This window comes from Ciona intestinalis, chromosome 11 (assembly GCF_000224145.3).
Source record: "Ciona intestinalis chromosome 11, KH, whole genome shotgun sequence".
NCBI classification, from domain to species: Eukaryota; Metazoa; Chordata; class Ascidiacea; order Phlebobranchia; family Cionidae; genus Ciona; species Ciona intestinalis.
The window spans coordinates 445636-469215 of NC_020176.2; the positions used below are offsets into that span (position 1 = coordinate 445636).

At 34.8% G+C, this 23580-nt stretch overlaps 3 protein-coding genes across 3 annotated transcripts in view; 2 read left to right on the forward strand and 1 right to left on the reverse strand.

The window, feature by feature from the left end:
* The window catches only part of LOC100186683 (gamma-butyrobetaine dioxygenase-like), a 7919-nt gene extending 4574 nt beyond the window's left edge, over nucleotides 1-3345 (reverse strand). The window contains exons 1-3 of the mRNA XM_002124104.5: nucleotides 3156-3345; nucleotides 1227-1360; nucleotides 416-632 (exon numbers count right to left, since the gene is read on the reverse strand). Of these exons, the coding sequence (XP_002124140.4) occupies nucleotides 416-632; nucleotides 1227-1360; nucleotides 3156-3247 (443 nt within the window). The 5' untranslated portion in view covers nucleotides 3248-3345. The remainder of the gene's footprint in view (nucleotides 1-415; nucleotides 633-1226; nucleotides 1361-3155) is intronic.
* Nucleotides 3346-5043: 1698 nt separating this feature from the next.
* LOC100176465 (GAS2-like protein 1) lies at nucleotides 5044-18666 on the forward strand. Its single transcript, XM_002124041.3, has 16 exons — nucleotides 5044-5498; nucleotides 5886-6065; nucleotides 6523-6684; nucleotides 6974-7144; nucleotides 10233-10340; nucleotides 10915-11036; nucleotides 11441-11592; nucleotides 11916-12027; nucleotides 12960-13049; nucleotides 13374-13496; nucleotides 13887-13935; nucleotides 14008-14092; nucleotides 14523-14577; nucleotides 14952-15075; nucleotides 15553-15695; nucleotides 16226-18666. The coding sequence occupies exons 1-16, from the start codon at nucleotides 5349-5351 to the stop codon at nucleotides 16929-16931; spliced, it is 2532 nt and encodes an 843-aa protein (XP_002124077.1). The 5' UTR covers nucleotides 5044-5348; the 3' UTR covers nucleotides 16932-18666.
* Nucleotides 18667-19094: 428 nt separating this feature from the next.
* LOC100185105 (CMP-sialic acid transporter-like) overlaps nucleotides 19095-23580 on the forward strand; it is a 5081-nt gene continuing 595 nt past the window's right edge. The window contains exons 1-6 of the mRNA XM_009861807.3: nucleotides 19095-19312; nucleotides 19741-19941; nucleotides 20788-20893; nucleotides 21195-21338; nucleotides 21660-21836; nucleotides 22372-22506. Of these exons, the coding sequence (XP_009860109.1) occupies nucleotides 19172-19312; nucleotides 19741-19941; nucleotides 20788-20893; nucleotides 21195-21338; nucleotides 21660-21836; nucleotides 22372-22506 (904 nt within the window). The 5' untranslated portion in view covers nucleotides 19095-19171. The remainder of the gene's footprint in view (nucleotides 19313-19740; nucleotides 19942-20787; nucleotides 20894-21194; nucleotides 21339-21659; nucleotides 21837-22371; nucleotides 22507-23580) is intronic.

A 23580-nucleotide genomic window follows, 5' to 3' on the forward strand; every position in this document is an offset into this window, starting at 1 on the left:
TCAGCCATACTTAAAAAAGTGAAAAAAAATCAACAAAAAAACAATTACCCACAAAGTAACATACATGGTAACTTGTAAGCTGGCACAAGGTGTTAAAACCGTGTGATAACGACTGTCGTTTTCCGGCCACGCGAGGATAAAGTAAGTTTCATTTATTCATTCATTCATTCATTCACATTACAATTTTAGAACAAGGAAATATGATAAGGTGCATTTTGTTAAGGTGTATATATTGCAATTTAACATAAAACATGTTACATAACATATAACATTACATATGTTTTTACATAACGCATTACAATTCTACATAAAACATGTTAAATCTTTTCATAATGCATTAGGGCATGGTTATCAAAATGCTTATGTTAGATAAATAAACACATAGTTTTTTTACACAGATTACAAAACCACTCACTTGAACAAACCACTGTCGTTGTCTTTCAATTCAGAATATTCAACTGAGGGAATCTCTGTTTTTGATCTTGACATTGACTTTGTGATGACATCACGGCTTTCCACAAGCTCCGAAAGACAGAGGTCACAGTAACAAGACGAACGAAGCCACTCAAGGGACAATACACCAACATGGTCCAATACTGCATCACCATTATACTTAATGGCAAGTGAATCACCTAATAGGTAAATAATAATAAAATAAGGTAATTTGTTTGATGTAGTTTTATTCTGGAATTGTGTAAAATATAAATGCACTCTATTGGTTTTCTTCTTTTTTTGTGAAATGAGTCTCAAAATGTATGGTACGAAGGGGTCCCAAACAAACAGCTACAAATTGGTAACACCATGTGTGGTCAAATACAACACCTGTCAATCACTCTGGATCTTAGCTAAATGCCACAGAACGGCTGTTGCAGGAATTCAATATTTCAGTTAACCCAAGTTTAATGGCTTTGTTATCTGAGTAATTGTAGTTTGGGAAATCCTGTACTGGAGTAAAGGTGATTTATTATCTATCCGTGGTCAGGCAACATCATTCCTTATAAAACGGGTGTCCTGATCTATACCACTTGTGCCCGCTTACATGTTACCACGTATGGAACTTTATGGGTAAATTGTTAAGTGTATACTTTGTGTATCGGTAACTGGCAGTTTAGAAACCCATCAGCAAATGCAATGTTGAAGCAGTTTACAAATCCAGACTTTTATAGAGCTGGCATGGAAAGCAAAATAAAGCAGGCCTAAGTTGAATCACCAATCGCTACACTAACCGTCTTCAGATATTTTTGCTTCTACCATTCTGAAATCGTCAGTGTAGCGAGGAACATCCACGGTACACGTTGCACATAAGTCTGGTTTGCATCGTTTACACTGGCAGTTGAATCGCAACCATTTAACGTTGTATCTGAAATTAATGTTATATTTGAATCCAATGCGGTAGAATTTAGGTTTAGAAGCAATACGACAACAGGTGTCTTTATCAACGCTGTTTTATCTTTGTTTATTGAAGCACGCGAGTAAAGCGCACCACACACGGTTGTTTACATAATATAAATTATGTTTATCTCTTCGAATACAGTAGTTCTGAATATCAAATTAAATAAAACAACAAATATAATTGAAAGAGCAGAAAAGCGACAGCGTCAAAATTTACGAACGCTTGGTGTTGCTAGCCACCGCTTTTGAGTGTATCGCAGCCAGTTTTAGCAAACTGTTACTGGACATTTCTTAGGGGCAATACCCATCATGCTTAAGGTGGCTGACTGGCTGTACACAGTACCGGAGTTCGTCCGTTTTGTCTGTTTTGTCCGGATTTCGCTGCCGCATGCGGAACTTGGTAATGGGTTTGCATACGACTTTGCAAGCTAATTCGCATGTCGGATACTGTGTACAGTCACCTTTATACGGTTTTTCCAAATACAACACGCGGCCGCGATGAACCAGTTAGTTTTGTAACCTTTACTTGCGCTGCATGCAACCTAGCAATACCAATTCGACTGAGCATGGGAGAAAAAATTGCTCATCAATTACATGTATGGTGTCGTGGCACAGTGGTTATAACGTATATTTAGCACATAATCACCAAATATCCTGACCGCCCTGTAAACAATTAATAAAGGTCTATGGGAGTCGTGAGGAAACGGTTTTAGAATTCTTAGAATGTTTTTGTTTACTACCAAATGGGACGAGAAAATTGAATGAAAAGGTGTCCCATCTTTCCCCACTCTACTTTATATAACCTGAAAGATTTAGAGACCAAAGTTCCATGCTGCTGTGAGGGTAACGAAAACGAGAATTCCGTTGCTCAATTATAGACCGTGGGTATAGGACCATAGGCTATACCACTATACCGCGACAAACGCTGTATGAGACACCAGGAGGATATAGATTGTCAAATTAATTTGTTTATTATGTGAAAGGCAAAGAAAACAGGAAGAACAGTTGAGTAGCAACACCATTGCCCTTGCGATACAGATAACAGAAGAGGCCGTTTAAAAAAAAAATATAACACTAAGACAGAAAAAGATGCTTTACGCTGAAGAGTGTCCCAATTCGCCAAACAGCCGGAAATATGTGGTTTCCGTCTTCACAGGAAGACACAAAATGTAAACATGCATAACAGCCGCGCAATTTTGAATACCTACGCAAACACTCTAATATTCAATCTTTATATGCATTAGGATTAGTTACGATAAACTATATGGTTAAAGCCCAAAACACAGCCAACCGCTATACTGATGCTATCAATAATTGTTGACGTGGGTGGCTGGGCAAGACAACTGATATCAGTTGCTCCATTCCATTGATTACATATATATATGTATGTCAACCGCAGGAAAAGCACATAGGGCACAAACTGTCGTAATTTATCACAAGATGTTTAGTACAGAACATTTATGTTATCAGCGACTCGCCATGCGAGGATAAACAATTAATAGTTAAAAGAATATATATATAGTTCAATAAACGAACGTAACTTATTATATTATTACATTTGTGCGACCCCACGAAGTTATAACACGTTTTTTATTTGGTACACTTCGTGCCCGGAGTTACACATACGCCCACTACCAAGGAATCGCGAAGAGCCTTGAACCCGAACCTCTGGCTTACAGACAGGCGCGAATGCGATTACTCTTCTACCACGGCGAGTTACATTAATTCATTCAACACTCTGTTGTTAACTATGACATAGTTACCTGCTTAGGTGACCGTCTTTCCATTCTACTTCACAAACTTTACCGTCCAAGCTTATCTGCACTTTAGAAACTTTAAAATTAGGAACCGACATTATGTCACTTGAATCACCACCGCTTTCGTTGAAGCTACCGGTAAACGGTTTTATTTTACTCACGATAGCAAGATGCGCAGTGAAGTAATAAGCTATGTTTGTTATTGTTTACATTTTTTTGGTTTATGGTTTCATTCGAATGTAATTTCCGTTTACTATTTCTTATTGTGACATATTTGTGCTAGTCCACAAGACCTGGTAAAAGCAAAAAAGGGGTGTATATATGAAATGGTATCTCGTGTTAAGGTGTTGGATTTGTCACAATTGGTTATTTTTTATTTTTTATTTCAAGTATGGTTTGAACGTAGCTTTAAACCTACGCGTTACCGCCATTGGGCATCGGCAGCCTTAACACGGGTATTCTGTTGCACACAAATATACCTCTTGCCTGCTATAGAAGCACTTGGTGAAACCAAATTTCGTGTTTTTAAAGACACATAGACCCACAAAATAGTGGTAGAGTCAAGCCTCGTACCTTAGTACTCTACTGTGTTAGGGTACCAGACTTGGTAAAAATTAGTATTCAAGGTTTTCTTTGTATTCAGGTATAAATCGCGGCGTTGAGGTCGAGTTTTGCGTATGAGTTATATTTCGGACAATCCGTATGGGCCACTGAGTCAATAGATCTTCGGCAACAATGGTGGTAGTGTGGGAGGTGCTCAAAAAGGGTATAGTTGATTGCTCACTACGGCGTGGACAGGCGCTTCCTAACATACACAAACGAACAGGAAATTGTGACAGCTTACCAATTAAGTATAAGATGTATATATTTCGTCCGGTGGCGTCGCAAAGTGGTTAGCGGCCCTACCTCTGACCCAGAGGTAATGGGTTCAAGGCTCGTCGCTGCTACTATTGTGGGCGTGTGTGTCGTTGGGCAAGACACTTATCGGCAATTGCTTCAAACCAGTGGTCATTAATAGGTTTTCAAATTATCAGCCAAACATAAAAAAAATAAAAAAACAAAAACAAAATCACCCTCAAAGTAACATAGGCTAGGCCTACATGGTAACTCGTAAGCTGGCACGAGGTGTATGAACACCCGTGTTATAACAATAGTTCACAACATGGTATATGGAAACTGAACAATTCTAAAGACTTCAGTAATTTTGGAACGAATTAAAGTTAAATCTACCGCTTTCACACGTCGACTGCTACAGTAGCATTGAGCCTCGAACCAGTGTAGCCTGCTTACGAGGCGAGAGATCAACAACACATGTAACACTAGTATACTTTAATGATATGATACACATTATATAAAGTAAACTAGTTGTGATGCAAATCCGAATAAGTTTTTGTTTAATTTTAAATTTATGCAGCCAACGAATGGGCATCCCAAAACGGGCACGTACTTAAATACGAAACTCGCTTATTTTGTAAAAAAAAAACGAACAGAGGATTGAAAAATTACATATATATAATAATAAATATTTTTTATAAGGATTTGTGATTGAATTACTTAAGATAAACGTTAAAATATAAATCGTGGTTTTAAATGTTATTTCGCGCCATCAAACACATTGGAGCAGCAGAGCTATTTATTAATTGCATAGTAACCAATCGATGAACGACGCTTTTTACGACAGCGTACGACGCGCTTTTTGTGGTTTGTTTATTCGAGTGTCATTGCATCGTAAGATATTGTTTGTGCTTTAATGTAAGATGAAAGTCCTAAATAGTCATAATGCGTTTAATAAAGCATGGATTTTGTATAACGTTTATATTTAAATTGAAACGTAACTGTTAATTATTATAAAAAATATTGAAATGTTTTTTTTTGCGTAAGAAACACTAGCAAGCAGTTTAAAAGTAAGGCATATTATTTGCAATTTGCATTTGTTAAGTGAAATATTGTAAAAGTGATTCATATAACTCAGTATTGGCTACTGTACATTTGAGACTTTGTCACATTTCAGAATAGTTAAATTAACTGTATGCTTGTTTTTCGCATGCATTTTATTATTAAAACCTATTTTGTGGTAATCAGTTTCCTTTTATCAAAGGGCAAGGGAAGTCTGATTCCATGTGTGTGCAAGTGTAGAGGTTTATATTACACCATGTAAACTTATCTATCTAATTACTGCTCCACCAAAAGCATCCCATAATGATGGACGGACCAAACTATTTGTTCCCTAACGATAACAGTCCTGGTCGGAAAGTAATCGGGCACGCGGCAAACCAAAGTATTCGTCCGTACAACACCAACCAGGAGTATCTTTATGCTATGAGAGAGGACCTTGCAGACTGGTTTAAGGTATTTTCTATTCAGTTTGAAACTTTGAATGAATGGATAAATGTACCTTTCTTTATCCTCGTGTGGCCGGAAAATGTTTTTGAACTGTTGGCATTAGTGTACAATGTGTGACATAGCCAAATAAAAAGAAACAAGAAGGTGTTACATGGTAGTGGGTAGATTTTTTACCTGCACCAGTATGCTTATATACCAGACTGCATAATATGGCAGTTGCTTGTCTTACTATACTTATTCATAAGTTTATGTATGCCAATGAGTTTTACAACATTTAAAATCTGAATAAAAGACACATTTTATTGTAGCTTGCCAATGTGCTTGCAAAATTTGCCATAAGTAACTGCCTCGCCTTATCTATTTCTTTATTACAAATGGCTTTTATATTTCCAGGGCCTTTATGCTGTTGAAATTAACGTGAACAACTTCTTTGAAATCCTTGAGACAGGGACGTTACTTTGTCAGCATGCTAATAACATTACTACATGCGCTGACTATATGATCAAACATAATGTGAAACTTAATCTACAAAATATCAACAAAGTGCCGAAGAAATTCATTGTTTTTAATCAGGTTTGTCGTTGGACTGGTTTGTATGTTTGTCTGTCTGTATTGGGTAATAGGCAAACACTTGCCTAAATTCCAGGTTTTATTGCATGCCACGATGTGGGACCTAACTCTATTACAATATTATTAGTCTGTAAACTTGGGAGTGTAGCATGTAGATAAGGTATAAAAATCACTCTAATACAAACCGAGGACCATGGGCAGATCTTTCATTTGGAGGGTTGACAATTGATGGCAAACTGAAACATGACCTGCAATGAACATGAAATAAGCACTCCTTGACCCCACCGATTTAAATACACCTAAAATTTAGAATTAAAATAATGGACCTCTATTTATGTCACTGTGCATGTTTTGTGTATTAGGAAAACTTCTCTTATCATATTAAATATAATATAGGCTATATATATAAATCTATATATATATATGTATATATATATAATTTCCCTTTATTTTTACCCAGGGTAAATATGTGCGTGCAAGCAGTTTCTTTGCACGCGACAATATTGCGAACTTTATCAACTGGTGTCGACATGAAATTGAAATTTCCGAAAGCGTTATGTTTGAGACGAATGATCTTGTGTTACGTCATAATGAAAAGAACGTTATTCTGTGTCTCTTGGAGGCAAGTTTGGGGTATTTTATGTATACCGTTTAGCTATATATATGGATTGGTCATAAAGAAATGTTGGGTGCTTGGGCTGTATTGAAATATGGTCTTGATGGTTGTATTGTTAACGTACAAAACCTAATTTTTTGCTTTCCAATTTTTCGGATGTTATTACAAAGTATTATTATTAATAAATATATTTATATTTTTCTGACACTACTCAGTATTAAATTTCAATTTCCAGTTATTTTATATTTTTTGCTTTATTCACTTTAATATCTTACAAACTAATCCTACCACGCAGGTTGCGAGAAGAGGAAGTAAATTTGGGGTTCCAGCTCCAGTCCTCGTCCAGATGGAAGAAGATATTGATAAAGAGATTGAACTTGAGAAAGAAGCAAAGAAGAACAATCGAAAACCACCCAACCCTCCTCAGCAGAAAGTTACGTGCGACTTTAAATCATTGGACGAAATGGTATGTTATTTAAAGTTTATTTTTTACTTTGTTTTATAAGTTTTGTACATAACATGTAACTTTTCATAGAGTTGCATTTTTTCATACTGTGATTAAATGTAACTTCATTTGTAAAAAGTTAGTTTTTTTCTATAGATAGGAAAAAATTCTGAACTTTCAAATAGTTCTGAAATTGTTCTGTTTTTATGCCTAATTTTTTGGACTATTAAAGTCTTTCATTTTGACATAAAATTAATTTTGTCAAAAAACATTTTTTTTGTTTTGACAAGACATTAATATTGTCCCCCACCATATGATTGTGTTACTTCACTTGCTTGTGTAATGCATATTTATTAGGTATTGATTTTATCATTAATTTGGTAGCAGATGTTCAATTGCTGTGGGACAGACACAAAACAATCTGTCACTTTCACACCAGACAACATAACAACTTAACAGTTTTCCTATTTATATTTAGACAAATATAATTTCCAAAATAAATATTGAAACAATTAAAAAATCCCCAAAAGTATAGATAAAGTTACAAGCATTAGAAATTTAAAAAAATTAAATTATTTAAGCTAAATTCATTCACAAGTATAGACCTAGCCAGCTAGTGTTATTGGGCTTTCAATGTTTTATACATGAGCTTTTATAATACATATTTGGGCAATTTTGCTTTATTACACATGTCACATACAGTGTATCAGTATATAAACAATTATATATATTTGTTCAAATATTCAATTTCTTTTAATTCCAAAAAGTTTTTTAAGTTTTATGCTGCTATAAAATCAGTGTTTTGAACCATTGTTTTATATTTAAATTTTTAGAAAACATATTTTCTTTTATTACACATACAGTGTATAAACAATTGCGTGCAATTTCTTTTAATTTTAAAAAAACTCCAATATTTATACTCCTCCTATAAAGTCAGTGTTTTCAAAGCAGTTAGCTACTGTTGCACCAGTATTTAATGTTGCCCGTTAAATCAACATTCACGTTACTACACTGTTTGCCCACCGTCCGATCAACCCTGGCCAGTTTCACTTGTTAACAGTTCGTACGTAGGGACAACGTGGAGTGTTTGTCTTCAACTTTATTTTCCCTTTGTTGAAAGCAAGGTTCCAAGTCTCAAAAAAACATTCTTTTCAAATGAGTTATTTGCTCCTGAGATTCTATTGTATAGTGACATCGTTATAGGCTTTGTTACTAAAATAACACGATACTTAGGTTTAGTGGTTATGGAACTTATTGCCTGCTTAGTCCTGTCTTTAAGAAATATTAAAATATTCACACACTTTTGTAATATTATTTTCCAAAAAGTTTTCTTCTGGCAAAAAATATGGGACCTTAATTTAAACAGTACAATGTTAACTTATACAGCAATCCTGGAAAATTATTGTTATAAATAAATTACAAAGCATCTCTTTGTATTAAACAAGCCTGAGTTAAATTAGTTGGTTTTTAATTATTTACACAGGTTGCACCATGGCTTATAATTAATGCAAACATTTTAATTACCAAATACACTGTTTAGTATTTAGTGGTAATTATTTAAACGGCTCTGTTCCGCAAGATATGTAATATGACACCAATTCGATTTCGATTATAACAAAACAACCAGCATTGTGTCACAATAGTAGTGTAATTGTTGTGTAGACAAGTGGCCTTCAACAGAATGTGACCTCTCTTATTCTTATAATATATTATCCTGTCTTTAACTCTGTAACATAAACCACGTTGTCTCAGATCAATCTATTGTAACAACAACATGAACCCCTTGCCCATATCTATTATGTATATATGGTAGAAAAGTATCAAGAATCTATGACATACACGCTATGCTGCAAAACTTGTATCGGCATATTTGTGAAGTGTGTCACTTCTTTCTTGTCCCAAAGTACAGACAAAATTGGTTATTGTTTAGTCTCTTTAGCATTTTTAGCTAAATTAATATCAGTATTGAGTGTTTATTATTATATAGATTTAATTAATTTTTTATCTCACTTTTATAACAGTAGAAAAAATAAATTTACCAAAAATATGTATTTTAAAAAAAAAATAATGCCTAATACATTTTTGTTGCATAAACCAACCTTCAAGTACAAGTAAGAATTACTTAGTAATGTTGAACAAGATTATTCACAATCCGTTGTTCAAACTTGTTGTCCAATATTTGTTCACTCGTAACTTAAAACGCAAGTCAAACGAAAATTCCTATCCAAACATGAATGTGCGTAAATTGCTTTGAAAGAATTTGTTCGTTTCTAACAACAAGGGATGCCTTGGTAATAACCACAACACAGGGCAACGGTATATAGGATATATCATCCTGGCTAGAAATCTAGCTTCTGAATTATAGGAGTTTTTATACACAGTAACGCAGCGTAACACACTAACACTCATATTTTACCATTTTAAACATTGTTTGTTTTGTGATTTATACAAATTGTTGCATACATATACCTCAAGTGGTAGAATGGTGAATGCTCTTTAAATTTACACAAGTTTTCTTGTCAATGTTCCTTATGGTTTGTTAAAAATTAATAAAACTTTCAGGATATATTCTTACTAACAATATAAAAGGTATATATATATACCAGTGTTTCTTAACCTTGCATGGTTCGTGGCTCTTTTCAAAGACACTAAACACCTGTGCCACCGACACTATCAATAAAATAACCTACATTTTTAAAATATTTATACTTAGATATGTTATTTTATTTACTACTTTGCAGCAATCAGTCTCTAAAACAAAAACAAGCACACTGTGACCCTCTGATAAACCATGCATTTGGATCTTCATATTTTGTCCTTGTACAACATATATTCGCATTATAAAAATGCCGACTTAAATGTGTTTTTTGTTTATTATTAAAAAATGTTAGCAACCGTGTTCTACAAATGTTCTGTTATGTTTTTATTAAAACTGTCCGGAAAATCTGTGTTTTATCTACTTAATGCTTGTTATGTTTCATACATAACAAAGTGATCAAAGATATGATGTTTATAAAACATTTTGAAACCGACCAGAAAAATTGTGTGTTATGCACCTAATGTTTGTTATTTCATTCCATCTTTTCTTACTAACCCCATCCTCCCCCAGGTTCAATACATTCTTGGCATGTGTACTTGTCCAAGTCAGTTTCCAATGGTGAAGGTTGCAGATGGGAAATATAAAGTGGGGGACTCTGAAAGTCTCATCTTTATGAGGGTATGTTACAGTGGTTTATATAAGTTACTTGTTAACATGGTTTAAATAAATCACTTGTTAATGTGGTATATATAAAGTACTTCAATAAAACTCTGTCAGTCTTTTTATAATTTTTTTCTTTATTTAAATGAATTAATTACTTTATATCTATATATAGATATATATATGGACTATATACAGAAATACAGTGATATTTCTGTTTCTTATATGAATTGCTTTACAAGTCTTAAAATGTAGTTATTGTTTGTGTATAGTCATCCTTTAATATTAATTATTAATACTAAGGTGCCTTAGCCAGTAATATAATATAGCTTAAAGTTTGTCATATTTAGTACTGAAACAGAATACTGATAAGACACGGTTTTGCCTTATATATGTGTAATAATTTTTTTAATTTTCTTGTGCCATTTATGACTGTTTTTAAAATACTCATTGGAAAAAATATCTGCAAGTTTTTCATGAGTATAACATTTACAATAATGGTAAACAACAAATACATTGATTGTCTAAAAAGTCAGCTGTGCATTTAATAAATTATAAACGAGTTACATTTATTCATTGAATATAAACCCAGATTCTGCGCCAACACGTGATGGTGCGGGTTGGTGGGGGTTGGGATACATTGGAACATTACCTCAATAAGCATGACCCTTGTAGATGCATGCGGCATAGGACAGATAAGAAACTTTCACCCAGGTGACCATCTGTATATGAGCTGTATTTTATCTGTCAGTGTTTTTTAAGGCTAGACATCATTAACTTATGCGGTTAAGTGTCTACCATGAGAAAATAAATGTAATACACTGTTTCAATAAATATGGCCCATAAAAATAGTAATAAATCATTTTTCAAAATTAATATAAAGAGAAAAGAAGTCATGCAGGGTGGGGGAATATGGGACACCTTTTTATTTTATTTTTTCATCCCATTTAGTACTAAACAAAGAACATTGAAAGAATAATAAAATAGTTTCCTCACGACTCCCGTAAATCATTGTTTAAAACACGATCAGATATTTGGATATTATGTGGTAAAGGGACCTGTCTTCCACCATCTCACTATCCATGATAAAAACCCTTAAATATATTCAACCATCATAGACACAGTCGCACCCAAAGTACGCCAGCAACAGCAGTTCAACAACAACAACAACAGCAACAGCTTAGTGTTGCGAAACCACAACCCAGTGTTACTAAACAACCACAAACACCCAGGAACCGACAATTGCTTGCATCTAAAAGACTCGCGCAAAGTAAGTGATGGAAGCTATGGAAATGTTTTTATGGATATCACAAATTTTGTGAGTTCAGTGATTATCAATATGAGTTGTAGGTTATGTCGCATTTAGTCAAGGGAATTTTCGAACTAAATTTATTTGGGTGTTCCACTATTATTTTATAAATGTTAACTATACAATATAGAATAGGCTTCAAAAAGGCATAAAAAGGTTTTTATAACTTCAAAAATAACATAAAAATGTATAACTGTTATTTGCTTTGTAAGACAATATGGGTAGCATTAATGAGAAGAGAAATACTTGTTAAAACCCCTGTTTTAACTCCCCACAAATCTTAGGTCACTCAAACCTGATGGATTTATCAAGCAATAGAAGCCAAAGCACAGTTCAACGAAGGTCTGTGAACCAACCAAGGCCATCATCCACCACTCCAAGGCAAAACAACAGAAAGTAAGATTTAGATTTTGATTAATGTGTTTATATCTAGAATTACAACATATAGTAGGGTGGGGGAGACACCTTTAGCACCTAATATCCAAATATCCCCATAAACACTTGTGCTATAACGACTGTCGTTTTTCGGCCACGCTAGGATAAAGTAAGTTACCTTCATTTATTTATCCTGTTCAGGTTTTTAACCATTAACAACAGTTTATGAGATTCGTGAGGATATGGATACAGGTTTATAATCCTTTGAATTTTCTTTGTTTAAAATAAACTACAGTTTTTCCACTATTTTTATCAAATTTGCTTCAAGACAGTAAAAAATATCACATCAAATATTTTACCATATTTCAGTACAGATTGTGGCTTGTACCAAATTTCCGCTTAAATCTAGTTACATCCACCCAAATCCTGTTAAATCTGGTTGTTTATTTTCACCATATACAAATTCCTTAGATTAGTGTTTCACTGCTATCACTGTGGGTTTGGGTTAATTCAACGTTGGATTATTTAACCTTGGTAGAATTGAGGTTCCTCAAATGACATGTCACTCAGAAGTTTTATATAACTATAAACTTATTTCAATCAGATTATGTGAAAAGCTTGATGTGTGGTTTATTTAAAAGCTCTTACAAGAATAGACGTTTTGATTCGTTTAAATGCTTGATTTAATGAAACATAAATATCATACTTTTAATAATTTAATAATAATGATTTAATAAATGTCATATTAGCTTTTGTTCAATTTAAAAACCATTTTATTTCCTTTAAATGCCAAGTTTAGCCAAACATTAAAAACTCTAGTTCTTAATGTTCTTTATAAGAAATTTCTTAGATGTAACTTTTATTTTGCTGGTAGCTTGACAAACAACCCATGTTATAAGCAGTTATTTGAATGTGGCAATTCACATGAATAATTTAACATTAAACATACACAGTAGTATGAGCTCATTCACGCCAAGATCGTCCGAAGTATCACCAACACGTAGTGGAAGGACAAGCACACAAAACAACGATGTGTTTGCAAGGTAACTAACCTTTACAAACTTTTTATTATTCTCAAGTTCCCAGCCGTTTTCAGCACACTTGATTTCTCGTTTTACTTGATGCACAACACATTTTAAATTTTATAACTTTTCCTAAATTAACAAAACTTTTCATAAACTAATGTAAAAGTGATGGACACTGTAGGCATTTATTCATATAACAAGGAAAAGGTATTTTTGACCATTTATGTTTTAAACCTAATTGTAAACCTAACTGTTGTAAATTGTGTGATAATTGTAGCAGTGAAATATCAACAGTTCAAAATCCACCTAGTTTTTTATTTTTTAATAAAACATACCTTTTAGACTAAGTCGCCCCAAAAGTACCCCCCCCATACAACGTGAGTCGCGTACGCACACAAATGATCAACTGATGGTACAAAGGAATAAAACAGGGACTCATAAAGTGAAGAGAACCTCAGACAGCAGGTTGGTATCTTAATTATGGAGATTTGAATATTTTTAGAGATTAATGTTGCACACATATTGAAATATTGAACAAAGCAAAACATTAAGCCTATTCTATTCTTTGTGGGTAAGATCCCACAGCGTGGCACACCATGAGACTTAGCATTTAGGCCAGGATTGGCCCATTACCCCAACACCCAGGGTGCTACCGCATGGACCTTACCAGTTTTCAGACCCTGTCAGAGCTGTTGCTTTCCCGAAATGGATTGGAGATACTCCTTGACAGCTCATCCAAAAATAGATCCTCTGGAAAAAAGTGTAACACAAGGCTCCTATATAACTATTAACTTATTAGTTATAGTTATATATAACTATATAACTATAACTAACTATTTTACATTTTTCCAACAGCCCAAAATCTCCACCTTCTGCATTCAATGGCTCAAGAACCGATCGTCCGGTGAGTCTTTGGTTTGGCTTAGAGTTGCCACATATGTTATGTTGATTATATTATTTCCATGTTTGTTTACAGAAGTCCACAGTATCCACACCTCGTACATCGAGGGTAAACAGAAGTTCAATAATGAAGGATAATTCACCTAATCAGAGGAACTCAGGTTCATTAATATTACTAGCATAACTTACTTTGCTATGACAGTGGTCTGGTGGCAACTTATAGAGTTATACTACACCAAACTGCACCACACACTAATATAGCGTGGCTTTATAGGCCTTTATTGAACTTATATTTTCCAACATGGTTAAAAAACTCTACTTGTTATATACCTTTTTTTTAAGGACTCAATAAGTGGTGCCTGGTTTAAAGATATGCCTATATAAAAATAAATCTTGTTTGTTTCATGGTTTCTTTACTGAAAAGTTGTGATAACAATATCATCTTGTTATAAAGCTTTGATACAAACATCTAAGCTTTTAAATAGCTTTTGTTAACAAAGGTTAACCTGAATAAACAAAGATATTTTTAACAAAGTAAGGCCAAATAAACAAAGTATCTTTTGACATAAATCCTCTTTAATCCGGTCCCAGGTTCAGCCCGTAACTCAAACACAAGGAAGAACAGTGACTCGACTGCGAGCATGAGGTTGGTGAAATATTAATTTGTATAAACATTAAATATCAGTAGTGATTGTGGTAATGGGGCAACTGTAGGATATCTTAATGATAGTTTTTTTCTTCATTTAAGTTATGTTGGTCTCTTAAAATAAACTAATGCAGCTAAAAAAGTTAATAAACTAAAAAAAAACAAATTAAAATAAAAAAGTTAATGGCAATTTTTTAAGATGTCTTAGTCAATTTAATTTATTGCAAGAACTTAACTTGCATGACATAAATTTGTATTAATCTTCAAATACAGTAACAAAGTTTAAAACAGCTAAGATAAAGAAATTAGCTGCTAAAGAGTTAAAAAAACTCACAAACTTTGGCTAAAATTTAAGTTTAAAATTTCAATTTTAGAAAATCGTTGTCAACACCGTTATCCCCATCAGCTGGCGACAGAGAGCTACAAATGTTACAGGCGTTCGAGAAAGAATGTCTTTCCAACCAAGTGTCATTGCTTACTGTGGATACTGATAGTGAGGTATGTGGTGTGGGGGGTTTATGTGTGTGGTGAAACTTATGTTATGGATGAATGACTTTTCTTTGTTTCTTCGGCCACAGTATTGAAATTTGAAAAAGTTTCCAAACGCAAAAAAAAACAGAAAGTAAAGGTATTACACTCTTATGGATAGAGCAGAAGTACGAACTTCTTTAAAGAAAAGGCGTGACATTACTGACATAACATATATCAATATCCATTCACTTTTGCAATGCATGGTCCCCTGTATTCAAAATTGACCTGCCAGGTTTCATTTCTAAGTTATAATCATACAGTATAACCATGTAATTTTCCTCGGTTTAAACATATATTCATTTCATATTTCCAAATTATTTATAGTTTAAATTTTATTTTTTTAGTATTTCCAAACATATACTTTAAACAATATTAATTTTGTATTTCCAAATATACATAGTTTAATTTATATTTATTTATCCTCATTTAATACTTCCGTCCCAGGTTTCGCAAGCATTTGGTTCTTCCTTCACCTCGGATGACCTTGAGGTTGCCGTTCACCTTGAAAGAAAGAACTCGGATGATTTAAACAACTCAGCCACACGTAACAGCAACTATGGCTCACTACCGAGACCAAGAAAAGAAAAGTATAAACTAATTTTAGAATCAATTGCGTATGAAATCTGAACGGATAAAAATCTAGTTCAACGGACAGTTTATGAGAGATATACATTTCGTCCAAAATGGCTTCATCAGTCTTCTATAGAAACATAAAGGATTCTAGATTGGGGCCAGATTCATGTAATTTATCATTTTTAGAGTAAACATAAAAGCTGGACTTGGTTTTCAGGTTCCACGTACATTTTGTTACCAATACCAGTTTCATGGTGTTTATAAAGCTTGGGTATAAGTATTTAGGTATTTTGATTACTTTAAGGTTTTTAAGAGGGTATTTTAATTAGGTATTTTGATTCAACAAAGCTTTTTAAGCAACGTTAGGCAGAATAAAAATATTTATATATAATATATATATTTTTTTATTCTTTATGGGTGAGGTCCCTGTCAGGACCTGGGATTTAGGCCAGATTTTGCCAATTACCCCAACACTAGGAAAGTACATTTAAGTCCTTGGTGCCGGACATATATTATATTTGAATCACATCATGTTTTATTGCAGACGAGACTCAACAGAGCGTCGAAGTCGCATTCCCACCCCTGTGTCCTTCAGTAGATCTTCCCTCAATAAAAGTGTTGATATCGACCTACATCCTAAGCAAGCAGATAAAACCATGGATAAGAAACCACAAACAACCCACAAGTCTCACTCCTTGGATCTTACTCAACAAATAGCCCCTAGTGGACAAAACCGGCCGACGAGAGCCCCCTTGACGACAAACCCCCTCACGAGTAACAGCGTACCGTCAATATCTTCCTTTGCTCACGAACTCCAGGTCCGGCGTCGGCAAATGAGCATTGAAAGCATTGATTCCGACACTGGGAACATTCCTGTCAGTGCGTTCACTAAAACCTCTTACAACGGGAGCCCTCCTAAATCACCAATGGTAAATGGCCACCCTAAGTCATTCGTGCATATCGACCATGATAATGTAAGTTCAGCCATCCTGTCAACCCCTGAATTATCCCCCATCTCACCCACTTACCCCGACGCATACCAGCAACAATCGGACAACTACAAACCTTACGATCAAAACAAAAACATTCTGACGAACCGATCTTTACAGAGGGCCTCCCAAATACCTGAACACATACTACAAACGTGTGGCCTCACTAACCAGAACTTTAACTTTAAAAACACAACGCAAAATGGCCACCGGGTAGCACCAGTAAGGCAGTCGAAATCCCGTGAGCCACAATGGGTGTAAATCTAAAGTAGCTTCAGTTGTCTGTACCCCTTGCCCACACTACCCAGTTCATATTTTACAATAAGCACTAACACACGCACACATAACATGCCCAGTACAGCTTTTAACTTCATTTACTATCAGGGCAGAAAAAAGTTTAAAACTAAACATTTAACGCTTTTTTGTACAAGGCTCTAAACATCATATTATTACTTGTTAGGAGAAATTTAATAGCGGTATGCCCTTTTCATACAATTTTTTAGAGTTTGCTTTTTAAACAACCACCCTTTAATTCTATATGAGTAAGGTCTTGCGACGAGGGATGTTGGGTACTTAGACAAGAGTTGGTCTGTCACCATAACACCCATAAGAGTATAACAGCATCTATAACTTATAAAAGTTCATGTAAACTGAAATTTAGTTTAGTTAACTCCTATTTCTTTTTCTCCGAGCAACTTTTTATTCTCTGATAGCAGCCGAAACATAGATATCTTAGATTAAACATAGATTTGATATAAGTCAAATGTTAATAATATTTTCACACATCCTATATTCAACACATTTTTATAACAACACCCTTACCATAGGCGCCAAACCTGGGGTGGCGGGGTGGGTAGGTCAACCCTAGAGTTTTATACACCGTTTTAATCAGTAAACATTACAACCAATGAAGCAAAATTTCATTTTTTTTACAATATTTTGTGTCTAACTATCCCTGCCTCCCCCCAAAAAGTCCGACACCTATGTTATCCACCACATTCTATCTTCACCATTTACAAAATTCTAATATTTATTTATTAATTTTATTCTTTCCCCTCCAGCAACATAATATTGTGTTTCATATTAATCTATTCTGCACTTACCACTGTTGTTTACACCCAACCTCATGCACACAATATCAACGGTACTTGATCAAACAGCGCTCAACTTTGTCAGTATTTTCGCAAACTTATAATTGTGTAACGTAATTTATCACCGCAGCTTGAACTTTAGTTACCTTTTAGCTTATGCTTGCTTTTAGCCTGTAGCAAAATCTATCAACACTGTTTTATGGTTCTAATTGTAAGTTTATATACCATAGAACACATATGCTATTGAGAAATTCTATTAAATTTTAAACCCCCTGTTTAATAACAACCAACTACAAGGATTTGCAAATTTTTCAACTGAAATTGATTTAACATCCGCATTAAAATTAAGTTTAAAAAAGTATCTTTTTTTACACGTGGCCATATATAGCAGACTTGGTTTCTCAAAGTGGATGTGTTCTATGATATATATCAAGCCCATTGTAATTTGAAGAAGTTGTAACTCTTGCTAATAAGCAGTGTTTTTGTTTCATGTTTCTAACAGACTTTGCTTTACTCAATTGCTGCGTAGCACATTTAGTTTATAGATCACTGTTAATTGTATAACTTATTTCCCGAAGTTATAATTTTTGTTTTTGTATTTTTTGTCATCCTTTTACGACACATTTTTACCAGTACTGGTACTTTAATTGCAAAAGCATAATTTCTTAAATTATTTTTCATATATTATGTTTATGTGTGTATTTTAATACATGCTTATATAGCTATACAGAAGTAATGGAAAACAGCTTGGTGCGAATTTGTCTACAGCACTGTGACACTATTTTGGTTTCATAGCATTAAAATTCTAAAGCACATGTTATTTTTGTGGATATAGTTACCAAACGGTAATCTAGCTTTAAAAAAATGCAGAACTGTTCGAATATACTAAACTATTGAACCCTGCCCAAAAAGTGTTTTATTTCGTTTGGACGAAAGCATATGCGAACTTCTTCAAAATAAATTTCTGCTTAAAAGAGAGAAGCAAGATAATAAAAGAAACAAAGAATTCGTTCCGTCACACAGAATAGCAAACGGAGCGAGGAGACGAATATTTTGTATGACTCAAGGCTCGCCAGTTTCAGGTGCCCTTTTGTTAAGTAAAGCAGACCTGCCACATAGGCACAAGTGTATGTATGTATGATAATAATTAACTAGAGTATTCCGCTGCAGTTGTAAAGCGGAGCTGCAGCAGAAAGTCGCTCAGTAGTAAGAAATTGCTGTATTGCAAGATTACAACCATTCTGCTGAAGGCTATCTTTCTATTTGGAAACAAGCTACAGGCCTATTTTGCTTTGTGATGGCTAGTTTTCGTCAGTTGTACAACTTTGTTTGTAGGTTTAGATTGATTTGCAAGTATGCTGTGTTAAAGGAAAAGGTATTTAAACTGTATTACACTCGTCAAGTCGGACGATGGCAACAACAACATTGCCCAAAAAGCTTGTACTTTTAGCAGTCCTATCGCTAACTGGCTCGGTTTATGCCGTGTTGGTTAGATACTCAAAAGTGACAGCAAAACTTACGTATGTATCATCAACGGTGGTAGCAATGCAGGTACGTATCGTAACGTGTTTTTAGTCTGGTTAACAGCTCGTTTTATGTACTAATCGTAATCACTGCTTTTTACAACGTTAGGTAAATGGTGCAACGTGTTAAAATGTTCTGGCCACATTTGTACAACAGTGTAGATGTAGAATATAGATTCTGTTTGCTGTTACGTCATAGTACCTTTTGCTTGAGAAACAATACGCGTATTATCTGTATCAAAGTCCAATGCAATTGTAACACAATACTGCGGTTTTCCCGCAACTGTTAAATTTTGGACTATGTTGATTATTGTTTTAAAACTGCTGTACTAGCATAGTCAGTATATAAACACGAACTTTGTGTATTAGTATTCGCCTACAGCAGAGTCCGTATATGTTTATATACGGACTCTGGCCTACAGCACATGATGGTGACATTTAAACCGTTCGTTTTAGGAGTTGCTTAAAATGGTGGTGACGATCTTCGTGTTATTGGTCGAAAGCGGGGGACCGACTTCCACTATAAATGTGCTGAACCACCACGTAATCCGTGCACCACTAGACACTTCCAAACTCGCTATACCATCTTGTTTATACGCTGTACAAAACAACATGTTCTTTCTATCTTTGAGCAACATGGATGCCCCTACACAACAGGTAAATGGTGTTTTATTAATATTTTAGTGTTGTAAACCTTAACTGCGTATAGATGTAACTGCGCATACGTCTAGTTACACACATATTCATACGCGATTTTTTGCGTTATGTGTGAAAAACACACAACTTAGATGTTAGATATATATACACCCTATAATATACAGTGCGCACATTTTTTTGCCGCGTCACATCGTTGTATTATGACTAAAGTCTTGAGCGCCGAAGACGTGTCTACCGTCTATGAGCGTACCGTTAGTGAAGTCTAGCTATCCCAACATATTGCAACGGTCTGTTTAAATTGAAATATTCCGAAAGCATGTGGTCACACGCAGCGGCGGGTTAGGCCATAGTTGGCCCATTCTTCCTAAAGCTAAACCGAGGTGTATATTTAGTAGGTGGGGGTAAGATCAAGATAGTTTGTGTTTTCATTCTCTTTTCTTATCCCATTCGGTAGTAAATAATGAATATTCACAGAAATATAAAACCCTTTCCTCACAACTCTAAAAGAGCGTTTTTAAATTACACACGATTGGGAAATATGAGATATTATGTGCTGAGTGCTAACGCATCCATCATACCCCACAGTACTACAGTAGGGTGGGGGAAGATGGGACACATTTTAACTGTAATTTCTCGTCCCATTTGTTAGTAAACAAAGAACATTCAAAGAATTATAGAACTATATCCCTACAACTTACATAGACCGTTGTTCATTGTTTAAAACATGATCAGAATATTTGGATATTATGTGCTAAAGGTGTCCCATCTCCCCCCACCCCACTATATATGTGCGCATATATGTTGCAGTTACGCAAACCGACACGATTTTCAACACGTATTCCACAGGTTTTACTGCAATTGAAAATCCCGTTCACTGCTATGTTATGCGTTATCTTGCTTGGTCGATCCCTTTCTATGCAACAGTGGTTGTCAGTTCTGCTTATGTTTTTTGGTGAGTGACTAAACTACGTGTTACGGCTGTTATTTATCCCCACGTGGCGAGACAGCAACAGTCGTTATACCACAGGTGTTCTGTTTCACACACGTCTTGTTCACAAACGAGAAACCACATATGTAACGTTGTGGGTGATATTTTGGGGGTCATACCGTGTGGTGTGTGAATACATGATTGATAACGAAAATATTATCAAATATGTCTATAACATTGGCGAAACTCCTACACTAAAATTCTCTTGCTCTATTAGAGTATTTTACATATAGCCTTCCAGCGATTTATTTTCCTATTTATTTAGGTACTGGTCTCATAGAGTATTACTCCACTACCAACACCATGTTTGGGCATAAAGACAAACGGGCAGTTCAAACCGGTTCAAACGAGAACTTCTTCCTCGGTCTATTTGCAGTTGTGCTTGGTTCCCTATGTTCTGCTATTGCCGGTGGGAGTTTATTGTTACGTTAAATAATTTACAAACAATATGAATATAGTAGTAGGGATCGGGTGCTCCGAAATACGTGACAGACAAAATTAAGTCCAACGAATTGTGTTTTATATTTCGTCTAAATGGCATCGCTAGTCTCAAATTCAAATAAAAGGGGCGCAGCTTATCAGTATCGATCATCGAACCCGGTATCCATCAGTTACGATGCAAGCGCCTTATCACGGAGCTGCGTGGCCAAACAAATTTACTAAACTAAAAAAACAAACAAACTAGAATTTATAAAGTAAAGCCCAAAATTAACGCACATAATACCCGCAGGTGTTTACTTTGAAAAAATAATAAAATCAAACGAAACATCATTATGGGTGAGGAACTTCCAGATGTACATTTGGTCAGTGCCAATGTCGTTCATCGGTGCCTTTATGAACGACAGCCACAAAATCCAGGAAAACGGGTTCTTTTCTGGATACAACAGACTTGTGTGGATTCTTATTTGTAAGTATAGGGTATATAGGCGTAATTGACCAACTCTGGCATAAACTTTAGTTGGCTAATGTACTGCATCAGCATTATATATGTAGGACCTCACCCTTATGGAATAGAAGACCCTGGTCCAAATTTTAGGTCCCTGGTTGGCGTAGTGTGTGTTGGGACCTCATCCATATAGAATAGAAAGACCTCACTTATATTGATAGTTGAGTTAGTGAGTTATTGTGGTGTAAGCGTTCCGTGGTCGCAAAATACGGGTGTATGGCAAAGCGAGCTGTATTAATTTACTGTTAACTCGTGTATATTCTATGTTTGAAGTAACTGATATGGTCTTCGTATTGTAATTGAAAATACAGATACGAACTGTTCTATGTAAGTAACTACTAAACACGACATCGATTAAAACTACTAAAATGTATCATATAAAAAGGCGTACTGCATGTTAAACCCAAAATGATAGAAAAATAGTCAGTTTTACGTTTAGCCAATCTATTGTTTAGAATTTCAATGATTTTTCTAACTTTTAAACTTTTTCTTCCAGTTCTATCCGCATTCTCAGGTCTTTTGATATCAATTGTTCTTCTTTATTCCAACAACATCACCAAATGTTTCGCTGCTTCGCTTTCAATTGTTATATCTACTGTAGTATCTTACTATCTCTTCAACTATCATATTGGTAAGTGCATGAACTCGTATAATTACAATATTTATATATATATAGTAAGGTGGGGTAGGCCGGTCTGTGTTTTCAATCGCTTTTATATCGGCCAATTTGGTAGTAAACAAAGAATAATTACAGAAATATATAACCGTATATTCTAACGGCGTAACTAAAAGAGCGTAACTAATTGTTAAAATACGATTAGGGAATATAACCACAATACGGTATACTTTTGTGTAACCCATTCCGCTTCGGTTAGATAAAATGACTCTGCTGTGGAATAGCCTATACAGTATACACATTCGATGCTCCAATTATAGGCGTGTTGTGTTTTTAAGCTTGACACTTTTATTGTAATTGCTCCAACCCAGTGGTCGCTAATGGGTTGTCCAATTTAACACTATTTATATTAATAAACTATGAAGATACATATAGTAGGATAGGGGAAGATGGGACACCTTAAGCCCATTATATCTAAATATCCTGATTGTTTTTTTTAAACAATTAACAACGGTCTATGGGAGTCGTGAGGATACGGTTTTATAATTCTTTGAATGTTCTTTGTTTATTTTCAAATGGGACGAGAAAATAGAATGAAAAGGTGTCCCATCTCCTCCCATCTTACTATACTTGGTAACTCACAAGCGGATATATGGGACCACACGCATATATAGTGCTGAGTGGAATATCCTTGTTATAGCAATTGTGAGTGGCATGAAAATGCTAACGAAAGTTAGTTGCCCAGCGACGTGGCATCCCAACCACCATTGTTTGTGTGTATCAATATATTTTCCGGCTCTAGCCCGCTACTATTGTAGGCAAGTTGCTTAATGACAAAGGCTCCAACCCAGTGGTCCTTTATGGATTGTTAAATACTATATTGCCAGCCATATAGATTAAAAAGTATAAAAATCACCTAAAAATTCTGAATGTAACTTTATCCTCGCGTTGCCGGAAAACGACAGTCGTTATAACACGGGTGTTCATACACCTCGTGCCAGCTTACGAGTTACCAATTATGTTACTTTGTGGCAAATTGTGGGTGATTATTTTTTCGGGATTTTTTCATTTCTTTATGTATGGCTGATA